Source organism: Oncorhynchus keta, unplaced genomic scaffold (genome assembly GCF_023373465.1).
Source record: "Oncorhynchus keta strain PuntledgeMale-10-30-2019 unplaced genomic scaffold, Oket_V2 Un_contig_10034_pilon_pilon, whole genome shotgun sequence".
In the NCBI taxonomy this organism is placed as follows: domain Eukaryota; kingdom Metazoa; phylum Chordata; class Actinopteri; order Salmoniformes; family Salmonidae; genus Oncorhynchus; species Oncorhynchus keta.
Window position 1 is genome coordinate 61,745 of NW_026276995.1, and position 23,996 is coordinate 85,740.

The following is a 23,996-nucleotide window of genomic DNA, read 5'->3' on the forward strand; positions in this document are numbered from 1 at the left end:
GTTGTGTTACAGCCTGAATTTAAAATGGATTACATTGATGTTGTATCACTCATCTACACACCACACCCCAGAAAGTCAAAGTGAAATTTTATTTGTAATAATAAGAAATTAAAAGCTGAAATGTCTTGAGTCGATAAGTATTCAACCACTTTGTTATGGCAAGTCTAAATACGTCCAGGAGAAAAAATGTGCTTAACAAATAGTCACTATTATTTAACACAGAATGAGTCAATGCAACTTATTATGCAAACATGATTAACTACCCCATCCCTGTACCCACACATAGAATTATACTGTGTTTTTGTTACGTTAGTCTTATTCTAAAATGTATTAAACTGTCCCCCCAATCTACACATACTACCCAGAATTACAAAGAAAACCAGGTTTTTAGAAATGTTAGCAAATTTATTTAAAAATAAACAGAAATATTACATTTGCATGCTTCACAGTAGGGATGGTGCCAGGTTTCCTCCGGACGTGACACTTGGCATTCAGGCCAAAGACTTCAATCTTGGATTCATCAGACCAGAGAATCTTATTTCTTATGGTCTGAGAGTCTGTAGGTGTCTTTTGGCAAACTCCAAGTGGACTGTCATGTACCTTTTACTGAGGTGTGGCTTCCGTCTGGTCACTCTACCATAAAGGCCTGATTGGTGGAGTGCTGCAGAGACGATTGTCCTTCTGGAAGATTCTCCCATCTCAACAGAGGAACTCTGGAGCTCTGTCAGAGTGACGATCAGTTTCTTGGTCACCTCCCTGACCAAGGCCCTTCCCCCCGATTGCTCAGTTTGGCCTGGTGGCCAGCTCTAGGAAGAGTCTTGGTGGTTCCAAACTTCTTCCATTTAAGAATGATGGAGGCCACTGTGTTCTTGGGGACCTTCAATGCTGCAGAAATGTTTTGGTACCCTTCCCCAGATCTGTGCCAGATCTCTACAGACAATTCCTTCAACCTCATGTCTTGGTTTTTGCTCTGACATGCACTGTCAACTGTGGGACCATATATAGACAGGTGTGTGCCTTTCCAAATCAATCATGTCCAATCCAATTGAATTTACCACAGGTGGACTCCAATCAAGATGTAGAAACATCTGAAGGATGATCAATGGAAACAGGATGTACCTGAGCTCAATTTCAAGTCTCATAGCAAAGGGTCTGAATACTTAAGTAAATAAGGTTTTTCAGTTTTTTATTTGTAATACATTTGCTAAAATTTCTAAAAATCTACTTCCGATTTGTCATTATGGGGAATTGTATGTAGATTAATTTAATCAATTTTAGAATAAGGCTGTAACGTAACAAAATGTGGAAAATGTCAAGGGGTCTGAATACTTTCCAAGTGCACTGTATAGTGTACACTGTATACACTGGAGTTGCTTACTAAGACAGTGAATGTTCCTGATGGGCCTAGTTACAGATTTGACTCATATCGGCTGGACAATCAAACAACAAGACCTGTAAACTGCCTTCTAGTGATGAACAACAAGGGGTGCAAGGGGTGTGTAGACTTTCACTATGCACTAAACACACACACCCCTACCCCGGGAGGCGGCAGTGTCTCACCTGTCCAATGAACTCCAGTAGTTTAACCTTTGACACCTCCATGTCTGCCCTCTGACCCCAACGGAACTCAAACTCCAACGGCTCTGTGTGTGGGATACGCACATACTCCAGGTACCTACACACACACACAGGTTTAGTCCATTCATTTTACGGAAAGTTGAATCAACTGACGGGTAAAAAGTATTTAGAGAAACACCAGAGGTCCAAGAACAGATCAGCACATTTTATAAAGTCACCTACTCTCAGTCTCTGGTTATCATACAGATACTCACAGTCTCTGGTTATCATACAGATACTCACAGTCTCTGGTTATCATACAGATACTCACAGTCTCTGGTTATCATACAGATACTCACAGTCTCTGGTTATCATACAGATACTCACAGTCTCTGGTTATCATACAGATACTCACAGTCTCTGGTTATCATACAGATACTCACAGTCTCTGGTTATCATACAGATACTCACAGTCTCTGGTTATCATACAGATACTCACAGTCTCTGGTTATCATACAGATACTCACAGTCTCTGGTTATCATACAGATACTCGCAGTCTCTGGTTATCATACAGATACTCACGTCACCCTGGTCACACACACACCCTGTTCTCTCACATGTAGTATAACGTTTAAAATGTGAGGAGTGGAAGGAGGTGCTGACAGTGATCTCAGTTCTCATCTTCCTACTACTGCCCTATGGTATAGACAGGTTCTCATCTTCCTACTACTGTCCTATGGTGTGGTATAGACAGGTTCTCATCTTCCTACTACTGCCCTATGGTATAGACAGGTTCTCATCTTCCTACTACTGCCCTGTCCTGTGGTAGACAGGTTCTCATCTTCCTACTACTGTCCTATGGTGTGGTATAGACAGGTTCTCATCTTCCTACTACTGCCCTGTCCTGTGGTATAGACAGGTTCTCATCTTCCTACTACTGTCCTATGGTATAGACAGGTTCTCATCTTCCTACTACTGCCCTGTCCTGTGGTGTGGTATAGACAGGTTCTCATCTTCCTACTACTGCCCTATGGTGTGGTATAGACAGGTTCTCATCTTTCTACTACTGCCCTATGGTATAGACAGGTTATCATTTTCCTACTACTGCCCTATGGTGTGGTATAGACAGGTTCTCATCTTCCTACTACTGTCCTTTGGTGTGGTATAGACAGGTTCTCATCTTTCTACTACTGCCCTATGGTATAGACAGGTTATCATTTTCCTACTACTGCCCTATGGTGTGGTATAGACAGGTTCTCATCTTCCTACTACTGCCCTATGGTATAGACAGGTTCTCATCTTCCTACTACTGTCCTATGGTATAGACAGGTTCTCATTTTCCTACTACTGTCCTGTGGTGTGGTATAGACAGGTTCTCATCTTCCTACTACTGCCCTGTCCTGTGGTATAGACAGGTTCCCATCTTCCTACTACTGTCCTGTGGTGTGGTATAGACAGGTTCTCATCTTCCTACTACTGTCCTATGGTATAGACAGGTTCTCATCTTCCTACTACTGTCCTATGGTATAGACATGTTCTCATCTTCCTACTACTGTCCTGTGGTGTGGTATAGACAGGTTCCCATCTTCCTACTACTGTCCTGTGGTGTGGTATAGACAGGTTCTCATCTTCCTACTACTGTCCTATGGTATAGACAGGTTCCCATCTTCCTACTACTGTCCTATGGTGTGGTATAGACAGGTTCTCATCTTCCTACTACTGTCCTGTGGTGTGGTATAGACAGGTTCTCATCTTCCTACTACTGTCCTGTGGTGTGGTATAGACAGGTTCCCATCTTCCTACTACTGTCCTGTGGTGTGGTATAGACAGGTTCTCATCTTCCTACTACTGTCCTGTGGTGTGGTATAGACAGGTTCTCATCTTCCTACTGCTGCCCTATGGTATAGACAGGTTCTCATCTTCCTACTACTGTCCTATGGTATAGACAGGTTCTCATCTTCCTACTACTGTCCTATGGTGTGGTATAGACAGGTTCTCATCTTCCTACTACTGCCATATGGTATAGACAGGTTCTCATCTTCCTACTACTGTCCTGTGGTATAGACAGGTTCTCATCTTCCTACTACTGTCCTGTGGTGTGGTATAGACAGGTTCTCATCTTCCTACTACTGCCATATGGTGTGGTATAGACAGGTTCTCATCTTCCTACTACTGTCCTGTGGTATAGACAGGTTCTCATCTTCCTACTACTGCCATATGGTGTGGTATAGACAGGTTCTCATCTTCTTACTACTGTCCTATGGTGTGGTATAGACAGGTTCTCATCTTTCTACTACTGCCCTATGGTATAGACAGGTTCTCATCTTCCTACTACTGCCCTATGGTGTGTTATAGACAGGTTCTCATCTTCCTACTACTGTCCTATGGTATAGACAGGTTCTCATCTTCCTACTACTGTCCTGTGGTATAGACAGGTTCTCATCTTCCTACTGCTGCCCTGTGGTATAAACAGGTTCCCATCTTCCTACTACTGCCCTGTGGTATAGACAGGTTCTCATCTTCCTACTACTGTCCTGTGGTGTGACATAGACAGGTTCTCATCTTCCTACTACTGTCCTGTGGTGTGGTATAGACAGGTTCCCATCTTCCTACTACTGTCCTGTGGTGTGGTATAGACAGGTTCTCATCTTCCTACTACTGTCCTATGGTATAGACAGGTTCTCATCTTCCTACTACTGTCCTGTGGTGTGGTATAGACAGGTTCCCATCTTCCTACTACTGTCCTGTGGTGTGGTATAGACAGGTTCTCATCTTCCTACTACTGTCCTATGGTATAGACAGGTTCTCATCTTCCTACTACTGCCCTGCCCTGCGGTATAGACAGGTTCTCATCTTCCTACTACTGCCCTGTCCTGTGGTATAGACAGGTTCTCATCTTCCTACTACTGCCCTATGGTGTGGTATAGACAGGTTCTCATCTTCCTACTACTGTCCTGTGGTGTGGTATAGACAGGTTCTCATCTTCCTACTACTGCCCTGTCCTGTGGTATAGACAGGTTCTCATCTTCCTACTACTGTCCTATGGTGTGGTATAGACAGGTTCTCATCTTCCTACTACTGCCCTGTCCTGTGGTATAGACAGGTTCTCATCTTCCTACTACTGCCCTGTGGTATAGACAGGTTCTCATCTTCCTACTACTGTCCTGTGGTGTGGTATAGACAGGTTCTCATCTTCCTACTACTGTCCTATGGTGTGGTATAGACAGGTTCTCATCTTCCTACTACTGCCCTATGGTATAGACAGGTTCTCATCTTCCTACTACTGTCCTATGGTATAGACAGGTTCTCATCTTCCTACTACTGCCCAATGGTATAGACAGGTTCTCATCTTCCTCCTGCTGTCCTGTGGTGTGGTATAGACAGGTTCTCATCTTCCTACTGCTGTCCTGTGGTGTGGTATAGACAGGTTCTCATCTTCCTACTACTGCCCTATGGTATAGACAGGTTCTCATCTTCCTACTACTGTCCTATGGTATCGACAGGTTCTCATCTTCCTCCTGCTGTCCTATGGTGTGGTATAGACAGGTTCTCATCTTCCTACTACTGTCCTATGGTATAGACAGGTTCTCATCTTCCTACTACTGCCCTATGGTATAGACAGGTTCTCATCTTCCTACTACTGTCCTATGGTATAGACAGGTTCTCATCTTCCTACTACTGTCCTATGGTGTGGTATAGACAGGTTCTCATCTTCCTACTACTGTCCTGTCCTGTGGTATAGACAGGTTCTCATCTTCCTACTGCTGTCCTGTCTTGTGGTATAGACAGGTTCTCATCTTCCTACTACTGCCCTATGGTATAGACAGGTTCTCATCTTCCTACTGCTGTCCTGTGGTATAGACAGGTTCTCATCTTCCTACTACTGTCCTATGGTGTGGTATAGACAGGTTCTCATCTTCCTACTACTGTCCTGTCCTGTGGTATAGACAGGTTCTCATCTTCCTACTGCTGTCCTGTCTTGTGGTATAGACAGGTTCTCATCTTCCTACTACTGCCCTATGGTATAGACAGGTTCTCATCTTCCTACTGCTGTCCTGTGGTATAGACAGGTTCTCATCTTCCTACTACTGCCCTATGGTGTGGTATAGACAGGTTCTCATCTTCCTACTACTGTCCTATGGTATAGACAGGTTCTCATCTTCCTACTGCTGTCTTGTGGTGTGGTATAGACAGGTTCTCATCTTCCTACTACTGTCTTGTGGTGTGATATAGACAGGTTCTCATCTTCCTACTACTGTCCTGTGGTGTGGTATAGACAGGTTCTCATCTTCCTACTACTGTCCTATGGTGTGGTATAGACAGGTTCTCATCTTCCTACTACTGCCCTATGGTGTGGTATAGACAGGTTCTCATCTTCCTACTACTGTCCTATGGTGTGGTATAGACAGGTTCTCATCTTTCTACTACTGCCCTATGGTATAGACAGGTTCTCATCTTCCTACTACTGCCCTATGGTGTGGTATAGACAGGTTCTCATCTTCCTACTACTGTCCTATGGTATAGACAGGTTCTCATCTTCCTACTACTGTCCTGTGGTATAGACAGGTTCTCATCTTCCTACTGCTGCCCTGTGGTATAAACAGGTTCCCATCTTCCTACTACTGCCCTGTGGTATAGACAGGTTCTCATCTTCCTACTACTGTCCTGTGGTGTGGCATAGACAGGTTCTCATCTTCCTACTACTGTCCTGTGGTGTGGTATAGACAGGTTCCCATCTTCCTACTACTGTCCTGTGGTGTGGTATAGACAGGTTCTCATCTTCCTACTACTGTCCTATGGTATAGACAGGTTCTCATCTTCCTACTACTGTCCTGTGGTGTGGTATAGACAGGTTCCCATCTTCCTACTACTGTCCTGTGGTGTGGTATAGACAGGTTCTCATCTTCCTACTACTGTCCTATGGTATAGACAGGTTCTCATCTTCCTACTACTGCCCTGCCCTGCGGTATAGACAGGTTCTCATCTTCCTACTACTGCCCTGTCCTGTGGTATAGACAGGTTCTCATCTTCCTACTACTGCCCTATGGTGTGGTATAGACAGGTTCTCATCTTCCTACTACTGTCCTGTGGTGTGGTATAGACAGGTTCTCATCTTCCTACTACTGCCCTGTCCTGTGGTATAGACAGGTTCTCATCTTCATACTACTGTCCTATGGTGTGGTATAGACAGGTTCTCATCTTCCTACTACTGCCCTGTCCTGTGGTATAGACAGGTTCTCATCTTCCTACTACTGCCCTGTGGTATAGACAGGTTCTCATCTTCCTACTACTGTCCTGTGGTGTGGTATAGACAGGTTCTCATCTTCCTACTACTGTCCTATGGTGTGGTATAGACAGGTTCTCATCTTCCTACTACTGCCCTATGGTATAGACAGGTTCTCATCTTCCTACTACTGTCCTATGGTATAGACAGGTTCTCATCTTCCTACTACTGCCCAATGGTATAGACAGGTTCTCATCTTTCCTCCTGCTGTCCTGTGGTGTGGTATAGACAGGTTCTCATCTTCCTACTGCTGTCCTGTGGTGTGGTATAGACAGGTTCTCATCTTCCTACTACTGCCCTATGGTATAGACAGGTTCTCATCTTCCTACTACTGTCCTATGGTATCGACAGGTTCTCATCTTCCTCCTGCTGTCCTATGGTGTGGTATAGACAGGTTCTCATCTTCCTACTACTGTCCTATGGTATAGACAGGTTCTCATCTTCCTACTACTGCCCTATGGTATAGACAGGTTCTCATCTTCCTACTACTGTCCTATGGTATAGACAGGTTCTCATCTTCCTACTACTGTCCTATGGTGTGGTATAGACAGGTTCTCATCTTCCTACTACTGTCCTGTCCTGTGGTATAGACAGGTTCTCATCTTCCTACTGCTGTCCTGTCTTGTGGTATAGACAGGTTCTCATCTTCCTACTACTGCCCTATGGTATAGACAGGTTCTCATCTTCCTACTGCTGTCCTGTGGTATAGACAGGTTCTCATCTTCCTACTGCTGTCTTGTGGTGTGGTATAGACAGGTTCTCATCTTCCTACTACTGTCTTGTGGTGTGATATAGACAGGTTCTCATCTTCCTACTACTGTCCTGTGGTGTGGTATAGACAGGTTCTCATCTTCCTACTACTGTCCTATGGTGTGGTATAGACAGGTTCTCATCTTCCTACTACTGCCCTATGGTGTGGTATAGACAGGTTCTCATCTTCCTACTACTGTCCTATGGTATAGACAGGTTCTCATCTTCCTACTGCTGTCTTGTGGTGTGGTATAGACAGGTTCTCATCTTCCTACTACTGTCCTGTGGTGTGGTATAGACAGGTTCTCATCTTCCTACTGCTGTCCTGTGGTATAGACAGGTTCTCATCTTCCTACTGCTGTCCTGTGGTATAGACAGGTTCTCATCTTCCTACTACTGCCCTATGGTATACAGGTTCTCATCTTCCTACTACTGCCCTATGGTATAGACAGGTTCTCATCTTCCTACTGCTGTCCTGTGGTGTGGTATAGACAGGTTCTCATCTTCCTACTACTGCCCTGTGGTGTGGTATAGACAGGTTCTCATCTTCCTACTGCTGTCCTATGGTATAGACAGGTTCTCATCTTCCTACTACTGTCCTATGGTATAGACAGGTTCTCATCTTCCTACTGCTGTCCTATGGTATAGACAGGTTCTCATCTTCCTACTACTGTCCTATGGTATAGACAGGTTCTCATCTTCCTACTGCTGTCCTGTGGTGTGGTATAGACAGGTTCTCATCTTCCTACTGCTGTCCTATGGTGTGGTATAGACAGGTTCTCATCTTCCTACTGCTGTCTTGTGGTATAGACAGGTTCTCATCTTCCTACTGCTGTCTTGTGGTATAGACAGGTTCTCATCTTCCTACTGCTGTCCTGTGGTATAGTCAGGTTCTCATCTTCCTACTGCTGTCCTGTGGTGTGGTATAGACAGGTTCTCATCTTCCTCCTGCTGCCCTATGGTGTGGTATAGACAGGTTCTCATCTTCCTACTACTGTCCTGTGGTATAGACAGGTTCCCATCTTCCTACTACTGTCCTATGGTATAGACAGGTTCTCATCTTCCTACTACTGTCCTGTGGTGTCGTATAGACAGGTTCTCATCTTCCTACTACTGTCCTATGGTGTGGTATAGACAGGTTCTCATCTTCCTACTACTGCCCAATGGTATAGACAGGTTCTCATCTTCCTACTACTGCCCTATGGTGTGGTATAGACAGGTTCTCATCTTCCTACTACTGCCCAATGGTATAGACAGGTTCTCATCTTCCTCCTGCTGTCCTGTGGTGTGGTATAGACAGGTTCTCATCTTCCTACTGCTGTCCTGTGGTGTGGTATAGACAGGTTCTCATCTTCCTCCTGCTGTCCTATGGTGTGGTATAGACAGGTTCTCATCTTCCTACTACTGCCCTATGGTGTGGTATAGACAGGTTCTCATCTTCCTACTACTGTCCTGTGGTATAGACAGGTTCTCATCTTCCTACTACTGCCCAATGGTATAGACAGGTTCTCATCTTCCTCCTGCTGTCCTGTGGTGTGGTATAGACAGGTTCTCATCTTCCTACTGCTGTCCTGTGGTGTGGTATAGACAGGTTCTCATCTTCCTCCTGCTGTCCTATGGTGTGGTATAGACAGGTTCTCATCTTCCTACTACTGCCCTATGGTGTGGTATAGACAGGTTCTCATCTTCCTACTACTGTCCTGTGGTATAGACAGGTTCCCATCTTCCTACTACTGTCCTATGGTATAGACAGGTTCTCATCTTCCTACTACTGTCCTGTGGTGTCGTATAGACAGGTTCTCATCTTCCTACTACTGTCCTATGGTGTGGTATAGACAGGTTCTCATCTTCCTACTACTGTCCTATGGTGTGGTATAGACAGGTTCTCATCTTCCTACTACTGTCCTATGGTGTGGTATAGACAGGTTCTCATCTTCCTACTACTGCCCTATGGTGTGGTATAGACAGGTTCTCATCTTTCTACTGCTGTCCTGTGGTGTGGTATAGACAGGTTCTTATCTTCCTACTACTGTCCTGTGGTATAGACAGGTTCCCATCTTCCTACTACTGTCCTATGGTATAGACAGGTTCTCATCTTCCTACTACTGTCTTGTGGTATAGACAGGTTCTCACCTTCCTACTGCTGTCCTGTGGTGTGGTATAGACAGGTTCTCATCTTCCTACTGCTGTCTTGTGGTATAGACAGGTTCTCACCTTCCTACTGCTGTCCTGTGGTGTGGTATAGACAGGTTCTCATCTTCCTACTGCTGTCCTATGGTGTGGTATAGACAGGTTCTCATCTTCCTACTGCTGTCCTGTGGTATAGACAGGTTCTCATCTTCCTACTGCTGTCCTGTGGTATAGACAGGTTCTCATCTTCCTACTACTGCCCTATGGTATACAGGTTCTCATCTTCCTACTACTGCCCTATGGTATAGACAGGTTCTCATCTTCCTACTGCTGTCCTGTGGTGTGGTATAGACAGGTTCTCATCTTCCTACTACTGCCCTGTGGTGTGGTATAGACAGGTTCCCATCTTCCTACTACTGTCCTGTGGTGTGGTATAGACAGGTTCTCATCTTCCTACTGCTGTCCTATGGTATAGACAGGTTCTCATCTTCCTACTACTGTCCTATGGTATAGACAGGTTCTCATCTTCCTACTACTGTCCTATGGTATAGACAGGTTCTCATCTTCCTACTGCTGTCCTATGGTATAGACAGGTTCTCATCTTCCTACTACTGTCCTATGGTATAGACAGGTTCTCATCTTCCTACTGCTGTCCTGTGGTGTGGTATAGACAGGTTCTCATCTTCCTACTGCTGTCCTATGGTGTGGTATAGACAGGTTCTCATCTTCCTACTGCTGTCTTGTGGTATAGACAGGTTCTCATCTTCCTACTGCTGTCTTGTGGTATAGACAGGTTCTCATCTTCCTACTGCTGTCCTGTGGTATAGTCAGGTTCTCATCTTCCTACTGCTGTCCTGTGGTGTGGTATAGACAGGTTCTCATCTTCCTCCTGCTGCCCTATGGTGTGGTATAGACAGGTTCTCATCTTCCTACTACTGTCCTGTGGTATAGACAGGTTCCCATCTTCCTACTACTGTCCTATGGTATAGACAGGTTCTCATCTTCCTACTACTGTCCTGTGGTGTCGTATAGACAGGTTATCATCTTCCTACTACTGTCCTATGGTGTGGTATAGACAGGTTCTCATCTTCCTACTACTGCCCAATGGTATAGACAGGTTCTCATCTTCCTACTACTGCCCTATGGTGTGGTATAGACAGGTTCTCATCTTCCTACTACTGCCCAATGGTATAGACAGGTTCTCATCTTCCTCCTGCTGTCCTGTGGTGTGGTATAGACAGGTTCTCATCTTCCTACTGCTGTCCTGTGGTGTGGTATAGACAGGTTCTCATCTTCCTCCTGCTGTCCTATGGTGTGGTATAGACAGGTTCTCATCTTCCTACTACTGCCCTATGGTGTGGTATAGACAGGTTCTCATCTTCCTACTACTGTCCTGTGGTATAGACAGGTTCTCATCTTCCTACTACTGCCCAATGGTATAGACAGGTTCTCATCTTCCTCCTGCTGTCCTGTGGTGTGGTATAGACAGGTTCTCATCTTCCTACTGCTGTCCTGTGGTGTGGTATAGACAGGTTCTCATCTTCCTCCTGCTGTCCTATGGTGTGTTATAGACAGGTTCTCATCTTCCTACTACTGCCCTATGGTGTGGTATAGACAGGTTCTCATCTTCCTACTACTGTCCTGTGGTATAGACAGGTTCCCATCTTCCTACTACTGTCCTATGGTATAGACAGGTTCTCATCTTCCTACTACTGTCCTGTGGTGTCGTATAGACAGGTTCTCATCTTCCTACTACTGTCCTATGGTGTGGTATAGACAGGTTCTCATCTTCCTACTACTGTCTTATGGTGTGGTATAGACAGGTTCTCATCTTCCTACTACTGTCCTATGGTGTGGTATAGACAGGTTCTCATCTTCCTACTACTGCCCTATGGTGTGGTATAGACAGGTTCTCATCTTTCTACTGCTGTCCTGTGGTGTGGTATAGACAGGTTCTCATCTTCCTACTACTGTCCTGTGGTATAGACAGGTTCCCATCTTCCTACTACTGTCCTATGGTATAGACAGGTTCTCATCTTCCTACTACTGTCTTGTGGTATAGACAGGTTCTCATCTTCCTACTGCTGTCCTGTGGTGTGGTATAGACAGGTTCTCATCTTCCTACTGCTGTCTTGTGGTATAGACAGGTTCTCATCTTCCTCCTGGTCCTATGGTGTGGTATAGACAGGTTCTCATCTTCCTACTACTGCCCTATGGTGTGGTATAGACAGGTTCTCATCTTCCTACTACTGTCCTGTGGTATAGACAGGTTCTCATCTTCCTACTACTGCCCAATGGTATAGACAGGTTCTCATCTTCCTCCTGCTGTCCTGTGGTGTGGTATAGACAGGTTCTCATCTTCCTACTGCTGTCCTGTGGTGTGGTATAGACAGGTTCTCATCTTCCTCCTGCTGTCCTATGGTGTGGTATAGACAGGTTCTCATCTTCCTACTACTGCCCTATGGTGTGGTATAGACAGGTTCTCATCTTCCTACTACTGTCCTGTGGTATAGACAGGTTCCCATCTTCCTACTACTGTCCTATGGTATAGACAGGTTCTCATCTTCCTACTACTGTCCTGTGGTGTCGTATAGACAGGTTCTCATCTTCCTACTACTGTCCTATGGTGTGGTATAGACAGGTTCTCATCTTCCTACTACTGTCCTATGGTGTGGTATAGACAGGTTCTCATCTTCCTACTACTGTCCTATGGTGTGGTATAGACAGGTTCTCATCTTCCTACTACTGCCCTATGGTGTGGTATAGACAGGTTCTCATCTTTCTACTGCTGTCCTGTGGTGTGGTATAGACAGGTTCTTATCTTCCTACTACTGTCCTGTGGTATAGACAGGTTCCCATCTTCCTACTACTGTCCTATGGTATAGACAGGTTCTCATCTTCCTACTACTGTCTTGTGGTATAGACAGGTTCTCACCTTCCTACTGCTGTCCTGTGGTGTGGTATAGACAGGTTCTCATCTTCCTACTGCTGTCTTGTGGTATAGACAGGTTCTCACCTTCCTACTGCTGTCCTGTGGTGTGGTATAGACAGGTTCTCATCTTCCTACTGCTGTCCTATGGTGTGGTATAGACAGGTTCTCATCTTCCTACTGCTGTCCTGTGGTATAGACAGGTTCTCATCTTCCTACTGCTGTCCTGTGGTATAGACAGGTTCTCATCTTCCTACTACTGCCCTATGGTATACAGGTTCTCATCTTCCTACTACTGCCCTATGGTATAGACAGGTTCTCATCTTCCTACTGCTGTCCTGTGGTGTGGTATAGACAGGTTCTCATCTTCCTACTACTGCCCTGTGGTGTGGTATAGACAGGTTCCCATCTTCCTACTACTGTCCTGTGGTGTGGTATAGACAGGTTCTCATCTTCCTACTGCTGTCCTATGGTATAGACAGGTTCTCATCTTCCTACTACTGTCCTATGGTATAGACAGGTTCTCATCTTCCTACTACTGTCCTATGGTATAGACAGGTTCTCATCTTCCTACTGCTGTCCTATGGTATAGACAGGTTCTCATCTTCCTACTACTGTCCTATGGTATAGACAGGTTCTCATCTTCCTACTGCTGTCCTGTGGTGTGGTATAGACAGGTTCTCATCTTCCTACTGCTGTCCTATGGTGTGGTATAGACAGGTTCTCATCTTCCTACTGCTGTCTTGTGGTATAGACAGGTTCTCATCTTCCTACTGCTGTCTTGTGGTATAGACAGGTTCTCATCTTCCTACTGCTGTCCTGTGGTATAGTCAGGTTCTCATCTTCCTACTGCTGTCCTGTGGTGTGGTATAGACAGGTTCTCATCTTCCTCCTGCTGCCCTATGGTGTGGTATAGACAGGTTCTCATCTTCCTACTACTGTCCTGTGGTATAGACAGGTTCCCATCTTCCTACTACTGTCCTATGGTATAGACAGGTTCTCATCTTCCTACTACTGTCCTGTGGTGTCGTATAGACAGGTTATCATCTTCCTACTACTGTCCTATGGTGTGGTATAGACAGGTTCTCATCTTCCTACTACTGCCCAATGGTATAGACAGGTTCTCATCTTCCTACTACTGCCCTATGGTGTGGTATAGACAGGTTCTCATCTTCCTACTACTGCCCAATGGTATAGACAGGTTCTCATCTTCCTCCTGCTGTCCTGTGGTGTGGTATAGACAGGTTCTCATCTTCCTACTGCTGTCCTGTGGTGTGGTATAGACAGGTTCTCATCTTCCTCCTGCTGTCCTATGGTGTGGTATAGACAGGTTCTCATCTTCCTACTACTGCCCTATGGTGTGGTATAGACAGGTTCTCATCTTCCTACTACTGTCCTGTGGTATAGACAGGTTCTCATCTTCCTACTACTGCCCAATGGTATAGACAGGTTCTCATCTTCCTCCTGCTGTCCTGTGGTGTGGTATAGACAGGTTCTCATCTTCCTACTGCTGTCCTGTGGTGTGGTATAGACAGGTTCTCATCTTCCTCCTGCTGTCCTATGGTGTGTTATAGACAGGTTCTCATCTTCCTACTACTGCCCTATGGTGTGGTATAGACAGGTTCTCATCTTCCTACTACTGTCCTGTGGTATAGACAGGTTCCCATCTTCCTACTACTGTCCTATGGTATAGACAGGTTCTCATCTTCCTACTACTGTCCTGTGGTGTCGTATAGACAGGTTCTCATCTTCCTACTACTGTCCTATGGTGTGGTATAGACAGGTTCTCATCTTCCTACCACTGTCTTATGGTGTGGTATAGACAGGTTCTCATCTTCCTACTACTGTCCTATGGTGTGGTATAGACAGGTTCTCATCTTCCTACTACTGCCCTATGGTGTGGTATAGACAGGTTCTCATCTTTCTACTGCTGTCCTGTGGTGTGGTATAGACAGGTTCTCATCTTCCTACTACTGTCCTGTGGTATAGACAGGTTCCCATCTTCCTACTACTGTCCTATGGTATAGACAGGTTCTCATCTTCCTACTACTGTCTTGTGGTATAGACAGGTTCTCACCTTCCTACTGCTGTCCTGTGGTGTGGTATAGACAGGTTCTCATCTTCCTACTGCTGTCTTGTGGTATAGACAGGTTCTCACCTTCCTACTGCTGTCCTGTGGTGTGGTATAGACAGGTTCTCATCTTCCTACTGGTGTCTTGTGGTATAGACAGGTTCTCATCTTCCTACTGCTGTCCTGTGGTATAGACAGGTTCTCATCTTCCTCCTACTGCCCTATGGTGTGGTATAGACAGGTTCTCATCTTCCTACTGCTGTCCTGTGGTATAGACAGGTAAACATCTTCCTACTACTGTCCTGTGGTGTGTTATAGACAGGTTCTCATCTTCCTACTGCTGTCTTGTGGTATAGACAGGTTCTCATCTTCCTACTGCTGTCCTGTGGTGTGGTATAGACAGGTTCTCATCTTGCTACTACTGCTGTCCTGTGGTGTGGTATAGACAGGTTCTCATCTTCCTACTGCTGTCCTGTGGTGTGGTATAGACAGGTTCTCATCTTCCTACTGCTGTCCTGTGGTGTGGTATAGACAGGTTCTCATCTTCCTACTGCTGTCCTGTGGTGTGGTATAGACAGGTTCTCATCTTCCTACTGCTGTCCTGTGGTGTGGTATAGACAGGTTCTCATCTTCCTACTGCTGTCCTGTGGTGTGGTATAGACAGGTTCTCATCTTTCTACTGCTGTCCTGTGGTGTGGTATAGACAGGTTCTCATCTTCCTACTGCTGTCCTGTGGTGTGGTATAGACAGGTTCTCATCTTCCTACTGCTGTCCTATGGTGTGGTATAGACAGGTTCTCATCTTCCTACTACTGCTGCCCTATGGTATAGACAGGTTCTCATCTTCCTACTACTGCCCTATGGTGTGGTATAGACAGGTTCTCATCTTGCTACTACTGCTGCCCTATGGTGTGGTATAGACAGGTTCCCATCTTCCTACTGCTGTCTTGTGGTATAGACAGGTTCTCATCTTCCTACTACTGCCCTGTCCTGTGGTATAGACAGGTTCTCATCTTCCTACAGCCGTCCTGTGGTATAGACAGGTTCTCATCTTCCTACTACTGCCCTATGGTATAGACAGGTTCTCATCTTCCTACTGCTGTCTTGTGGTATAGACAGGTTCTCATCTTCCTACTACTGCCCTATGGTGTGGTATAGACAGGTTCTCATCTTCCTACTGCTGTCTTGTGGTATAGACAGGTTCTCATCTTCCTACTACTGTCCTATGGTGTGGTATAGACAGGTTCTCATCTTTCTACTGCTGTCCTATGGTGTGGTATAGACAGGTTCTCATCTTCCTACTGCTGTCCTGTGGTGTGGTATAGACAGGTTCTCATCTTCCTACTGCTGTCCTGTCTTGTGTTATAGACAGGTTCTCATCTTCCTACTGCTGTCCTGTGGTATAGACAGGTTCTCATCTTCCTACTGCTGTCCTGTGGTGTGGTATAGACAGGTTCCCATCTTCCTACTACTGTCCTGTGGTGTGGTATAGACAGGTTCTCATTTTCCTACTGCTGTCTTGTGGTATAGACAGGTTCTCATCTTCCTATTGCTGTCCTGTGGTGTGGTATAGACAGGTTCTCATCTTCCTACAGCCGTCCTGTGGTATAGACAGGTTCTCATCTTCCTACTACTGCCCTATGGTATAGACAGGTTCTCATCTTCCTACTGCTGTCTTGTGGTATAGACAGGTTCTCATCTTCCTATTGCTGTCCTGTGGTGTGGTATAGACAGGTTCTCATCTTCCTACTACTGCCCTGTGGTATAGACAGGTTCTCATCTTCCTACTACTGCCCTGTGGTATAGACAGGTTCTCATCTTCCTACTACTGCCCTGTGGTATAGACAGGTTCTCATCTTCCTACTACTGTCCTGTGGTATAGACAGGTTCTCATCTTCCTACTGCCCTGTCCTGTGGTATAGACAGGTTCTCATCTTCCTACTACTGTCCTATGGTGTGGTATAGACAGGTTCCCATCTTCCTACTACTGCCCTGTCCTGTGGTATAGACAGGTTCTCATCTTCCTACTACTGTCCTGTGGTGTGGTATAGACCATCACATCCAGACAATACAACCGACCTCCTAGTTGTTTTACTGCAGGTGAACTGGTATACGAGTTCACAACTCATGTCTTACCACACTTTACCCATTCAGGGTCGAGAGAGACTCACCTCTGACGGACAAACTCATCAGTAACGACCTTCTTCACGTCTCCAAAAATCTCGTGTCTCTCCCTGGGTGGGTCAAAACAGTCAACACACAGATCATACTTTAATCTCACTCCACAACTGGCTAGTGAAACCTGGTGATGGGACTGGGACAGTGAAGGAACCTGTGATCATCAGCCACACAGACTTACCCTTGATCAACTCTCAGCTTCTTCAGTGTGTTCCACACCATACCTACAAACACAAAGCATGATGGGACATCTCAGTGAGGAGAAGGGGCATACACACGACACTGATGTCATCAATAAGTGGGGGGGGACAGACAAGAATTGCCAAATATATGTATTTTTTTTTTACAAAGAAATTGAGTTGTGGCCCCCCCGTTGGCTACACTGGTGTCAGAATTGGGACAAAGCCAACGGAACACTCACTCTCCTTGACCACACCCCCCTTCATGAAGACGATGCTGAGGATTACGAAGAGTAGACCTGTCTTTGGATTACTGGGACTCCTGTAAAAACACACACACACACACACACACACACACACAAACACACACACACACACACACACACACACACACACACACACACACACACACACACACACACACACACACACACACACACACACACACACACACACTGAGACTGTGTCTGTGCCTTGACCAAACACAGCGGTGTTCGCCTTAGCAATCTCACTAGAATAAAGACCTCCTCCATAACTGCCATTATTGAAAGATCATGATACCTCACATCTCAAAATAGGGTTTTACTTAATGTTAGATCCCTCACTTCAAAGGCAGTTATAGTCAATGAACTAATCCCTGATCATAATCTTGATGTGTTTGGCCTGATTGAAACATGGCTTAAGCCTGATGAATTTACTGTGTTAAATGAGGCCTCACCTCCTGGTTACACTAGTGACCATATCCCCCGTGCATCCTGTAAAGGCGGACATGTTTCTAACATTTACGATAGCAAATTTCAATTTACAAAATAAAAACCGACATTTACGTATTTTGAGCTTCCTAGTCATGAAATCTATGCAGCCTACTCAATCACTTTTTATAGCTACTGTTTACAGGCCTCCTGGGCCATATACAGCATTTCTCATTGAGTTCCCTGAATTCCTATCAGACCTTGTAGTCATAGCAGATAATATTCTAATCTTTGGTGACTTTAATATTCACATGGAAAAGTCCACAGACCCACTCCAAAAGGCTTTCGGAGCCATTGTGGGTTTTGTCCAACATGTCTCTGGACCTACTCACTATCACAGTCATACTCTACTCTGTCACAGTCATACAAGTTTTGTCCAGTGGAATAAATATTGTGGATCTTAATGTTTTTCCTCATAATCCTGGACTATTGGACCACCATTTTATTACATTTGCAATCGCAACAAATAATCTGCTCAGACCCCAACCAAGGAGCATCAAAAGTCGTGCTATAAATTCTTGGACAACCCCTTGATGTCCTTCCAGACTCCCCTCCACCTACACAAGGATGTCAGAGTACAAACCTCAGTTAACCACCTAACTGAGGAACTCAATTTAACTTTGCGTAATACACAAGATGCAGTCACACCCCTAAAAACAAAAACATTTCTCATAAGAAACTAGCTCCCTGGTATACAGAAAATGGCTCCACACCACACTGGAAGTCTTCCGACTAGCTTGGAAAGACAGTACCGTGCAGTACCGAAGAGCCCTTACTGCTGCTACACCAAACAGGAAGTCTTCCGACTAGCTTGGAAAGACAGTACCGTGCAGTACCAAGAGCCCTCACTGCTGCTCGATCATCCTATTTTTCAAACTTATTGAGGAAAAAAGAACAATCCAAAATGTATTTTGATACTGTCGCAAAGCTAACAAAAAACAACATCCCCAAGAGAGGATGGCTTTCATTTCAGCAGTGATAAATTCATAAAGAAAAGATCATGATCATTAGAAAGCAAATTACGGACTCCTCTTTAAATCTGCGTATTCCTCCAAAGCTCAGTTGTCCTGAGTCTGCACAACTCTGTCAGGACCTAGGGAGACACTCAAGTGTTTTAGTACTATATCTCTTGACACATTGATGAAAATAATCATTGCCTCTAAACCTTCAAGCTACATACTGGACCCTATGTGGCAGTAATAAATAAAGCCTCTTGAAAAAGCCAAACCTTGACCCAGAAAATATAAAAAAACTATTGGCCTTTAAGAATCTTCCATTCCTCTCAAAATTAAAAAAAAAAAGCTGTTGCACAGCAACTCACTGCCTTCCTGAAGACAAATAATGCATACGAAATGCAAACAGTCTGGTTTTAGACCCCGTCATAACACTGAGACTGCACTCGCGAAGGTGGTAAATTACTTTTTTAATGGTGTCAGACCGAGGCGCTGCATCTGTCCTCGTGCTCCTAGACCTTAGTGCTGCTTTTGATACCATCGATCACCACATTCTTCTGGAGAGATTGGAAACCCAAAATGGTCTACACGGACAAGTTCTTGCCTGATTAAGATCTTATCTTTCAGAAAGATATCAGTTTGTCTCTGTAGATGGTTTGTCTTCTGACAAATCAACTGTAAATTCTGGTATTCCTCAAGGCTCCATTTTAAGACCACTACTGTTTTCACTATATATTTTACCTCTTGGTGATATCATTCGGGAAACATAATGTTAACTTTCACTGCTATGAGGACGACACACAGCTGTACATTTCGATGAAACATGGTGAAGTCACAAAATTGCCCTCCCTGGAAACCTGTGTTCCAGACATAAGGAAGTGGATGGTGAAAAATGTTCTGCTTTTAAACTCGGACAAAACAGAGATGCTAGTTCTTGGTCCCAAGAAACAAAGAGATCTGTTGTTAGATCTGACAATTCATCTTGATGGTTGTACAGTCGTCTCAAATAAAACCGCGAAGGACCTCGGCGTTACTCTGACCCTGATCTCTCTTTTGACGAACATATCAAGACTGTTTCAAGGACTGCTTTTTTCCATCTACGTAACATTGCAAAAAAACTTTGTCCAAAAATGATGCAGAAAAATGTATCCATGCTTTTGTCACTGTGACTACTGCAATGCTCTACTTTCCACCTCCCCGGATAAAGCAATAAATACATTTCAGTTAGTGATAAACACGGCTGCTAGAATCTTGACGAGAACCAATACATTTGATCATATTACTCCAGTTCTAGCCTCTCTACACTGGCTTCCTGTTGATTCGAAGGTTTTACTGCTAACCTTCCTGGGCTTGCTCTTACCTATCTTTCCGATTTGGTCCTTCCGTACATACCTATACGTACGCTACGGTCACAAGACGCGGGCCTCTTTATTGTCCCTAGAATTTCTAAGCAAACAGCTGTAGGCAGGGCTTTCTCCTATAGAGCTCCATTTCTGTGAAATGGTCTGCCTACCCATGTGAGAGACGCAGACTCGGTCTCAACCTTTAAGTCTTTACTGAAGACTCATCTCTTCAGTAGGTCATATGATTGAGTGTAGTCTGGTCCAGGAGTGTGAAGGTGAACGGAAAGGCACTGGAACAACGAACCGCCCTTGCTGTCTCTGCCTGGCCAGTTCCCCTCTCTCCTCTGGGATTCTCTGCCTCTAACCCTATTACAGGGGCTGAGTCACTGGCTTACTGGTGCTCTTTCATGCCGTCCCAAGGAGGGGTGCGTCACTTGAGTGGGTTGAGTCACTGACGTGATCTTTCTGTCGGGTTGGCACCCCCCCTTTGGTTGTGCAGTGGGGGAGATCTTCGTGGGCTATACTCGGTCTTGTGTCTCAGGATGGTAAGTAGGTGGTTGAAGATATCCATCTTGTGGTGTGGGGGCTGTGCTTTGGCAAAGTGGGTGGGGTTATATCCTAGCCGTTTGGCCCTGTCCGGGGGTATCGTTGGACCGGACCACAATGCCTCTCAGGTCTGTCTCAGCCTCCAGTATTTATGCTGCAGTAGTTTATGTGTCGGGGGGCTAGGGTCTGTCTGCTATATGTGGAGTATTTCTCATGTCTTATCTGGTGTCCTGTCTGAATTGAAGTATGCTCCATCTAATGCTCTCCCTCCCCTCCCAGAGGACCTGAGCCCTAGGACCATGCCTCAGGACTACCTGACATGATGACTCCTTGCTGTCCCCAGTCCACCTGACTGTGCTGCTGCTCTAGTTTCAACTGTTCTGCCTGCGGCTATGGAACCCTGACCTGTTCACCGGACGTGCTACCTGTCCCAGACCTGCTGTTTTCAACTCTCTAGAGACAGCAGGAGCGGTAGAGATACTTTTAATGATCGGCTATGAAAAGCCAACTGACATTTACTCCTGAGGTGCTGACGTGCTGCACCCTCGACAACTACTGTGATTATTATTATTTGACCATGCTGGTCATTTATGAACATTTGAACATCTTGGCCATGTTCTGTTATAATCTCCATCCGGCACAGCCAGAAGAGGACTGGCCACCCCTCATAGCCTGGTTCCTCTCTAGGTTTCTTCCTAGGTTTTGGCCTTTCTAGGGAGTATTTCCTGGCCACCGTGCTTCTACATGTTGAGAGATTCTCCCTCTAGTCTTTCCACACAGTGACCTCCATCTTGATAGATTCTCCCTCTTGTCTTTCCACACAGTGACCTACATGTTGAGATTCTCCCTCTAGTTTTTCCACACAGTGACCTACATGTTGAGAGATTCTCCCTCTAGCTGCTCCAGTTTGTTGATGAGGATGTAGACGTGGTTCTTAGAGTCGATCTCCACCAGCTTCAGACCAAACACGGTCTCAAAAACACATCCCACCCTCTTTATAATCTCAGGATAGATGTTCCTGTACTCCTTCACAACATGTTTCACGATGTCTAGATAGATAGATAGATAGATAGATAGATAGATAGATAGATAGATAGATAGATAGATAGATAGATAGATAGATAGATAGATAGATAGATAGATAGATAGATAGATAGATAGATAGAGAGAGAGAGAGAGAGAGAGAGAGAGAGAGAGAGAGAGAGAGAGAGAGAATAGAGGGGAAAAGAGAGGGTACGGGAAGAGAGAGAGAAGATAAAATCAAGCTTTATTTACACAGCACATTTCAGACATGGAATGCAACACAATGTGTTTCACAGGTCAAAAACAAAAACGAAAAAAATGCTAAACTTAAATATTCATTACACAAACAAAGGTGTAAGCTCAAGAAAAGGTGTGTTTTAAGATCTCTTTAAAATATGTCCACAGTTTCAGTCCCCCTCAGGTTATTGGCAGGCTATTCCAGAGGCTGGGGGCGCAGTAACTAGAGGCTGGGGGTATAGTAACTAGAGGCTGGGGGGCATAGTAACTAGAGGCTGGGGGTCATAGTAACTAGAGGCTGGGGGTATAGTAACTAGAAACTGGGGGAATATTAACTAGAGGTTGGGGGGCATAGTAACTAGAGGCTGGGGGTATAGTAACTAGAAACTGGGGGAATATTAACTAGAGGTTGGGGGCATAGTAACTAGAGGCTGGGGGTCATAGTAACTAGAGGCTGGGGGTATAGTAACTAGAAACTGGGGAATATTAACTAGAGGTTGGGGGCATAGTAACTAGAGGCTGGGGGCATAGTAACTAGAGGCTGGGGGCATAGTAACTAGAGGCTGGGGGCATAGTAACTAGAGGTTGGGGGGCATAGTAACTAAAGGCTGGGGGCGCAGTAACTAGAGGTTGGGGGCATAGTAACAAGAAACTGTGTGATTCAAAATTGAGTTCAGGATCTAATATAAGCATCTCGTTTTTTACCTGGTGTTTTATCTTTATTGCCCATTAAAATGTGCGGCCAGATTCTCTCTGTGCTTTGGCTCCAATAATAAGTTCCTCGGCCTTATTTAGATTTAACTGGAAGAAGTTGTGAGCCATCCAATAATTTTAATCACAAATACAGTCTAATAATTTATCTGTGGAGCTAAAAACCTCTGGTTACACAGAAATGCAAAGTTTGGTATCATCTGCGTAGCAGTGAAAATCAATACTCTGCTTTCTGATAACACTGGCAAGGGGTAATGTACAGTACATTCAGAAAGTATTCAGACCCCTTCACTTTTTCCACATTTTGTTTAGTTTCAGGCTTATTTTAAAAATGACTAAAATATATTTTTTCATCAATTTACACACAATACCCCATAATGACAAAGAGAAAACAGGTTTTAGCTCCACAGATAAATTATTAGACTGTATCAACTAAATCAAGACCAAGGTACTTATTGTTGGAGCCAAAGCACAGAGAGAGAATCTGTGCTCCCAAAAACCAATTTAGAACTGGCCCGGAGGGGCCAACCCACCTCTCCTGGCCCGGAGGGGCCAACCCACCTCTCCTGGCCCGGAGGGGCCAACCCACCTCTCCTGGCCCGGAGGGGCCAACCCACCTCTCCTGGCCCGGAGGGGCCAACCCACCTCTCCTGGCCCGGAGGGGCCAACCCACCTCTCCTGGCCCGGAGGGGCCAACCCACCTCTCCTGGCCCGGAGGGGCCAACTCACCTCTCCTGGCCCGGAGGGGCCAACCCACCTCTCCTGGCCCGGAGGGGCCAACCCACCTCTCCTGGCCCGGAGGGGCCAACCCACCTCTCCTGGCCCGGAGGCCAATCTCATTTACCACTAACTAACACTGTCTCTGTGTTGGCTCCAGGATCATTTACCACTTAGGCTGTCTGTGTTGGCTCCAGGATCATTTACCACTTAGGCTGTCTGTGCTGGCTCCAGGATCATTTACCACTAACTAAGACTGTCTCTGTGTTGGCTCCAGGATCATTTACCACTTTAACTAAGGCTGTCTCTGTGTTGGACCTGAAACCAGACATTTTTTAAATACAGTTGGCACTTAAAATATTTTGCTGTTTGAAAACCAAATTCTATTCTCTAAATTCACCATAGCAGTTTTTAGTTCAGTGAGGGAAATGCCTGTGGACAGGGAGGGCTTAACAAGCAGGGCTTAACGAGCACTTTCACATCAGATATTATATAAAAACTGTTTTGAAGAAGGTGGTGGGGATAGGACCGAGGGGGCAGGTAGAAGGTGGTGGGGATAGGACCGAGGGGGCAGGGAGAAGGTGGTGGGGATAGGACCGAGGGGGCAGGGAGAAGGTGGTGGGGATAGGACCGAGG

General features: G+C 45.3%; 1 protein-coding gene and 1 long non-coding RNA gene across 45 annotated transcripts in view; one reads left to right on the forward strand and one right to left on the reverse strand.

Moving 5' to 3' along the window:
• The window catches only part of ndnl2 (necdin-like 2), a 36,403-nt gene that overhangs the window by 9,609 nt on the left and 2,798 nt on the right, over positions 1 to 23,996 (reverse strand). Inside the window, exons 4-8 of the mRNA XM_052500218.1 lie at positions 21,547 to 21,721; positions 17,321 to 17,400; positions 17,081 to 17,123; positions 16,893 to 16,955; positions 1,561 to 1,675 (exon numbers count right to left, since the gene is read on the reverse strand). Of these exons, the coding sequence (XP_052356178.1) occupies positions 1,561 to 1,675; positions 16,893 to 16,955; positions 17,081 to 17,123; positions 17,321 to 17,400; positions 21,547 to 21,721 (476 nt within the window). The remainder of the gene's footprint in view (positions 1 to 1,560; positions 1,676 to 16,892; positions 16,956 to 17,080; positions 17,124 to 17,320; positions 17,401 to 21,546; positions 21,722 to 23,996) is intronic.
• Positions 2,308 to 16,881, forward strand: LOC127916914 (uncharacterized). 44 transcript variants are annotated; one of them, XR_008096520.1, is made up of 13 exons: positions 2,443 to 2,477; positions 3,136 to 3,216; positions 3,303 to 3,431; positions 3,751 to 3,955; positions 4,113 to 4,360; positions 4,490 to 4,618; positions 5,143 to 5,709; positions 6,244 to 6,491; positions 6,831 to 6,992; positions 8,812 to 9,307; positions 10,883 to 11,254; positions 12,929 to 14,186; positions 16,337 to 16,881. It is a non-coding gene; the product is annotated as an uncharacterized LOC127916914 (long non-coding RNA). The 44 variants fall into 44 exon arrangements; XR_008096515.1 differs by lacking the exons at positions 2,443 to 2,477; positions 3,136 to 3,216 and adding an exon at positions 2,749 to 2,887 and having other exon boundaries at positions 3,260 to 3,431; XR_008096519.1 differs by lacking the exons at positions 2,443 to 2,477; positions 3,136 to 3,216 and adding an exon at positions 2,749 to 2,887 and having other exon boundaries at positions 3,260 to 3,345.